This window comes from Cucurbita pepo, chromosome 1 (genome assembly GCF_057944985.1).
Source record: "Cucurbita pepo subsp. pepo isolate OVF chromosome 1, ASM5794498v1, whole genome shotgun sequence".
Taxonomy (NCBI): domain Eukaryota; kingdom Viridiplantae; phylum Streptophyta; class Magnoliopsida; order Cucurbitales; family Cucurbitaceae; genus Cucurbita; species Cucurbita pepo.
This window is the reverse complement of record NC_141798.1, coordinates 5972122-5979165: the sequence shown is the minus strand read 5'-3', so window position 1 is coordinate 5979165 and position 7044 is coordinate 5972122. Positions and strand designations below refer to the sequence as shown.

General features: G+C 32.5%; 1 protein-coding gene across 1 annotated transcript; it reads right to left on the bottom strand.

Moving 5' to 3' along the window:
* On the bottom strand, positions 1–4191 carry LOC111782315 (putative serine/threonine-protein kinase PBL7). Its single transcript, XM_023663180.2, has 5 exons — positions 4017–4191; positions 2902–3101; positions 1852–2041; positions 1343–1734; positions 1–622 (listed from the first exon to the last, which is right to left on the bottom strand). The coding sequence occupies exons 1-5, from the start codon at positions 4114–4116 to the stop codon at positions 356–358; spliced, it is 1149 nt and encodes a 382-aa protein (XP_023518948.2). The 5' UTR covers positions 4117–4191; the 3' UTR covers positions 1–355.
* Positions 4192–7044: the final 2853 nt, after the last annotated feature.

The following is a 7044-nucleotide window of genomic DNA, read 5'->3' as shown; positions in this document are numbered from 1 at the left end:
TGGTGGTGGTGTAAGAATGCTTGAAAGCTTTTGCAATTCAAAGTGTATACATTCACAACTTGAATCAACAGCAAATCCACAGGAAGACCTATTTCTATATAGCTACAAAAGCACCAAGCTCAATTGTACATACATAAAGAATCTTGTGCTAGAAGGAAATGGCTTGGAACAGGTGAGGAATAATCATAAGAATTATAACAAAAGAATTGAATTTTTTTTTTCTAAGAACAAAACCTGGGGGAGAGTAGAGGAGCTATCTGGAATGCAACTGCACCACGAAACATGCCAGGATTCTTGTTTCATATACTTGTCTGATTGTTAGAATTTGGTTTCATGGTAGCTTCTTTTTTAAACTTCACAGTTCTCTTCTAGAAGATCTAGATGTGGACGAGCTACTGCGGGCGCTTTGAACTGGCTGCGTTTCAGGATCGCATTTTTGGGAGGCAAGATATGTGAGGGCTGTGACGACATCGGCGATGAGGGGACGCATATGAGGCTGTTCCTGAACACACATTGCAGCTACTGCAAGAGCTTGATATAAGCCTCTGACTGGGTATTGTCCTTGGAGCAATGGATCGGCCATCTGTGGAAACTTCCTTCTGTCTTTAAATAAGGGTTGTGCCTGAGATGAAGAAAAGTAAGATTTTTTGGACAACAAACAGATGATCCTCCCCTTATTTACTCCGGGACATATAAACAACTATATATAATGTCGCAAATCATATCATTTGGCAGAAATTGTATTTGAAAATGCAGCACATTATACATTTACTTGGATTCAGCTCAGGTATCCGAACTAATATTCCAAGGAATCTTTAGAAAAATCATAGTCTTTAGAATAGATACGAAAAAAGATAATATCGGGTCCACAAAATTCAAAATTTCAAGAATAGTAAATAAGGAAGGTCACAGCTAAAAACAACCAAGCAAATGACAGCAGTCACAATCATGGTTCAGCTTCTTAATAAACTTCTTGTTTTTACGATATAAATATCATATGTAGGCACGAGTATATTTAGTCTATCATCAAAAGAACCCAAAACAACCGTGAATTTTCAGTTTTCTTCATTTGGAAACCGAACCCGCCAAACCAGACTGTCTTCAACCCAAACCAATAGCGGTTTCAGTGGGTTTGAGCGGTTTTTTCGGTTTTCACTTGCACCCCTAGTGCTGTGTGCATGCGTAAGTTGTAATTGGATCGTGTGTGAAACAAGTGAGCTTACAGATCCCACAATTATCTTCACACGAAGATGATCTTTAGAACAGCATATTAATGTAAAGAAGTAAGAGCGGAAGGCATGAACTGGATAACTAAAGAGGAAAAGGAAGAGCTGATTAGTACCCATGCCACCAAATTATGTTCCCCTGCGGCTCTTGAATTGTCAATAGCTTTTCTGCCAGTAATAATTTCAAGCAGAACAACTCCAAAGCTATAAACATCTGATTTTAAAGTGAGCTGGCCTGTCATTGCATATTCAGGAGCACAGTATCCATACGTTCCCATCACTCTTGTGGACACATGAGTGTTATCCCCCACGGGACCTAATTTTGCCAAGCCAAAATCGGATAGCTTAGGATGGTAATTTTCACCAAGCAGGATGTTAGAGCATTTCAGATCACGATATATAACTGGGGGGTTAGCTTTGTCATGCAAGTACTCTAAGCCCTTTGCAGCACCAGCAGCTATTTTCATTCTTATATTCCAATCAAGTCGTTTCTTGTCGGGTGGGAGATCTGGCACAAGTATTTTATGATGGTGTCATTAACTCAAAAGAAACAAGATTAAAGAAGAATGCAGAAGGGAAAGATGATTGAAAAATGAAGGTAATAGACACTGTGGTAGATGCAAACCATGTAGATGGTCTTCCAACGATCCCAATGGCATGTATTCATAAACCAAGAGTCTTTGATCGCCATCCGCACAATAGCCAATTAAATTAACAAGATTTGGATGATGGAGTAGGCTTAACATTAGTACTTCAACGAGAAATTCCCTGTTCCCTTGTAGCCCGTTTCGATCAAGTTGCTTGATGGCAACTACCTGTATTCAACAAAATCACAAGGATCAGAACCTCCCTGCAGCGTTTCAAATAAAGGCCTTCAAACAAATGCAGTAAATTGGATATTTAGTCCATTTCCTCTTTTCTTTAGATTTTATGTCTGTCTTACGTGCGTGAGAGAGAGCGTGTACTCAATTTTACAGCTTTAAGTTCCTTCCCAGATAATTAGACAGCTACAGTCAATACAAAATTTTTGCAAATAAGTCCATTTCTTTCGACAGGTGCAGCTCAATATATTTATCTTGAGAAAAAATATTCAGGTTGAATGATGATTTTAGCAACTAGGAAATCACAATAACAATTCTTTTTGCTAAGAACTCCATTTCTGCAGACAGTTTCAATTATTTCTCAGACTAAAGAATGGATGAACTGTTTTAATTCAGATGTGCCACCAATAAAGCATTGTTATAGAATGATTTGATATTCAATATGAGCTGCAATAAGATCAACAGCACCGGCAGGGGTGCAAAATTAATGCTAATATGCCAACTTAGCTATCTTCGTTCGCAGTTATGCAGATTACTAGCCAATGCTAAAATTTCATCTTTTCTTAAAGAGAATGACATCGTTGATAGGATTGAGATCAACAATATTGGTAAAAAGGCTTTCCACCAAAATGTATCCAATAGAATAAGAAAACTATGTTAGAACATTTAGGATTGTTCAACCTTGCAGCACAGATAGCAGAGACATCCAATGTTACAAAACTTCATGGATAAAGAAATAGAGCAATAGAAATTTAACCTTATGAAAACAAACTTGACTTAGAGTTTAAGGTAGTAGCGAACTCGATCATTGTCATGATTACTCAATGATGAAAAAAAAAAAAACTAAAATCTACCTGATTTATGCTCTCCAATCGTCCTTTATATACTTGACCGAAACCTCCTTCACCTAAAAGACAGTCGGCTCTAAAATACTTTGTTGCAGCTGCCAACTCTCGGAATGAGAATGTAATTGTTTGTGCTGCAATCTGATCAGAACCTTCATCTTTTAGAGCCTCGTTCTTCCCATTAAATATCGGCTTTACCATTAACTTTTCTGCATATAAAAATGGGTTTACAGAACAACATTCAATAACAAGTTTTGCAAAGGAGTAAAAGGCAATTTTGATAATTAAAACACATAAGCATCATTGAAAATGAAATAATAGATAACATAGAATGATTAAACAACATCCATCAACAGCAGTAGCTGCATTGCAAAGCAGACCAGAAATGCATACAAACAACACGTTTTTTCCCCCAAAAGAAAAAGATGCCACCTAACAATCCGATAACCCAAAATGAAAATTTTGATGCAACAACACAAAGAAGTAGTATAGTCACCTAAGAGAAGAAGAAGAATATGATGAAAAGAGAGAGAACCGCGGAAAGTACATGGAATCAAATTAAGTTTATAACAGAGTAAATAATCCAAGATCATCATGTACACCAAAGCAAAACAATTCGAAATGGGAATTCTTAAAATTGGGTTTATGAAGCATCTAACTGAGATATTTCATAATTCACTAAAAAAGAAACTGCATCAACGATTCACTATGAGATACCAAAATTTCAAACCATTTCAAAGAGCCTGCAACAATCCTATACATAAAAAAAGAAATTAAAAGAAAGGAAAGAAATAAATAGACTCCAAGAACAAATCCTAAAGGGTCAAGACCACCTAAAACTCCTTGTAGCTGCTTTCTCTAACTCAATTCAAGCTATAAAAACACCCAATAGCTCAAACAAAAACAAACTCGAAAAAAAAAAAAAAGGGAAAATTAAAACACCTCCCATTCAAATCCTTGCAAATCCCCAGAAATGGCAAGACCATTGCCATTAACGATGGATTTCCTATCCAAAGTTGAGTAAACTAAACTCCGCAGTGCACATTTGCATAAAAACTCGAGTAGAATCTCCAATTGAACGCAAATGAGAGCGATAAATTGTTGAACATTGTTCATAAATTTACCTGAAGTCGATGGGATCGGATCATCGTCCTTCTTCTGAACCTGCTGCTGCTGCTGTTTTCCCCTCTTATTTGAACCTCCAGTACAGAGAAACCATCCCATGGCGTACTCTCTCTCTCTCCCGTACCTCACAGAGTATCACCGAAGTCCACAGAGAGAACTGAGAGAGGGAAGGTTAAAATTGACGCCCAAACACGCTTATATCTTTTCTTACCAGGCCCTTTTTTGCAGATACATCCTTTTATTTTACTAAATTTATGAAATATCCCCATATTTTTAAAATTTCTATTCAATGCACAAAAAGTGGGTGCTAGTCGCAAATAAACAAACCTTGAGGATGAGTTAGAAAATCTTAAAATTTCTAACAAGTTTCCAAAATTTTATTTTCTAGGTCGGATACATTTTTCAAATTTTCAAATTTTTAATTTTTAAATTATGCGAATTTATTAAAAGGTAAATTTGATATTTTATATATCATGTTTTAAAATAATTTTTAGACATAAAATATACATAATTTAATGGTTTCAAATTTTTTTCCCTCTTCACTCTAAAAAAAATAAAATAATTTTTAATTTAAAAGCCTCTTTTTAAAATATAAGGACTAGAATGATAATTTAACAAATTTATGGATCTATGAGTAAATAAATGGAAATACAAAATAATTTTAAAATGATAATAATACGTCAGTTTTTTTTTTTTTTTTCCAATTTAATGATTTTTGTTGTTTCTCAATAAATGTAAAGAAAAATTAATACAAAATATTAAACCAAAAAGTTCTGAAATGGGAAATTTTTAACAAAGGAATGTCAAAACAAAGTTTTTAAATATTTTACCTTTTAAATTGAAATAGCTTACCAAAATATGGTAAATAAATTTTCAAATAATATTCTTAATTAATTATAAATTCAATCCAGAACTTTTTCATTTGTGTGTATTTTATTTTATTTTTAATTTGAAAAATAAAAAATTCTCCCTTTTAATATATTTTTAAATTTCTAATTTTGATATAATAAATCATTCCTATATTTATTTTTTTATTTTTTTTTCTTTTCAGATCATAGATACTAAATATAAAGTTTAGAGTAAAGTAGGACCTACTTAAAAAATTGAATCAAAATGATAATTAACTTAGACTCTTTAACTCGTGTTCTCTTTCCCTCTCTAAACACTCCTTCCACTCTTCTTCCACTAGCTTTCTATCTCGTTTTTTTGTCGAGTGACGACAACGAATAGAATTATTTCTTTTTCTTTTAGCAACGTATAAGTATTTACAAGGTGTAGTATTTTTTTGGATGTTGAATAAATCAAGTGTAGAGAAGAGAGAAATTGAACGAGATCGTGAGAGAGTGAAAGGGAAAACTCGTGAGAGAGAGTGGGAGCGAGAGCGAAAGTGAGAAAAAAATATGGTAACACCAGCAAAAAGTTAGAAAGCATGTTCGTTTGGAAAAAAAAAACGTTTGAAATATTTTTAATATAATAATATTATAAATTGTAATTTTATTTATTTTAAATTTAAAAATGACTTATAGTATACTATTTTTATTCTCACATTTACATTTTTTAATTCAATTTTCATACGTAATTATGAATATTAAAAAAGAGTTGATCATGCATAATATTAGTTTTTTTTTTAAATAAAAAAAAAATTTAAGGACTATTTTTTTTGCAAATATTTTTGAATCTCAATAAAGCCTAACTTTATCTTTTTGCTAACCACTAATTATTCCTTCATTCACATAACTTCATAATTAACCTACCAACCCATCGCAATTATCGCTGAAATTACAATATTAACTTCTATTATATCAAAATTGTTAGATGTCTTCCCAATATTTTATTTTTAAGAAATATCCTAATGTTTTAGTTGTATTATTAAGTTTATAATAATTTTCTTATCCACGGGTAAAATTGATTTGGATAAGATCAAGTCATAAATAAACTTTTAATTTTAATGAGATTTATTGCGGCCGTGACTAAATTGTTACAAGTTTAATACATTGAGGGAATTATTTGTACAATTATTCTCAATTTCATGTGATTGCTCTCAAATTTATTAAATATTTAATTATAAGTTGAGCTTACAAACATAGAAGCTTAAGAAAATTTGAAAGTCTGACCGATAATAATAATTATTTTAAAAAATGACTTCAATACATGTCTTTAAAAAGAAATATATTAAAAAAAAAAACACAATTTCATAATTTGATTATTACGGATCTAGTTTTAGAAGACATTATTTAAACCTCTATTTGTAATTTTTAACATTAATTTATACCGAATTAAAACCCCCCAAAACAAATTCACGACCACAAAATTTGTGTACTTACAACAAAAAAAATTTAGTGTATGAAGTGCCGTACTACCAAATGACTATTTTTTAAAAGTACATGGATCAAAATGATTGTAAACTAAACCAAAGTTTAGAATATACATTTAATAGAGCGATTAATCTTTTTTACATTTTGAATGCATATCTTAAAACGGATCAAATACATTTGAAGTACATTTCCAAGCCATTTACTGTTCTACTAAAAAATGGCCTTACTCAAGGTTGGATCTTAGTACAGGCTATTATATTTATTGCCCAGAAGCTGCAAATGGCAACAAACAGTGTCCTTTAACATGTTCTTGGTCACCAACCAATTACAGTAAGCTGACACGTGGCAGCCAATTGGGACTCCACCTAATTTCATGGTCAGCCTCAGGCCTTTGAATTATGAGAGGGAGAATTAAATATGTAAAGTCAAAAAGTACATGAACAACAGAGCAAGCATTTATGGAAAGTTGAATAACAACAGCATTATAAAGACACAGAAACAGGGGTAAGAGCCTACCGGTTTTGTGGACAATCTATGTTCCCAACTTCTCTGACCTGTTATTTTGAAATGCAATCTGTGAGGATTAGGAATTTTTTTCAAGTCTTTATGAGGGCCTAATGGGAACCGTACTTAGAAAGGATGATGGCATGACAAGATTTTTTTTAAATACAAAGATTTTACAATTATTATCCTGTAATTTAACCAAACAAAC

Excerpts from the sequence above, each read along its gene's own strand:
- LOC111782315 (XM_023663180.2), bottom strand. The coding sequence starts at position 4,116 with ATGGGATGGTTTCTCTGTACTGGAGGTTCAAATAAGAGGGGAAAACAG. Across the intron at positions 2,042-2,901 it reads GATTGGAGAGCATAAATCAG|GTAGTTGCCATCAAGCAACT; the intron begins GTAGATTTTAGT and ends TGTTGAATACAG. Across the intron at positions 1,735-1,851 it reads GTTGGAAGACCATCTACATG|ATCTCCCACCCGACAAGAAA; the intron begins GTTTGCATCTAC and ends TACTTGTGCCAG.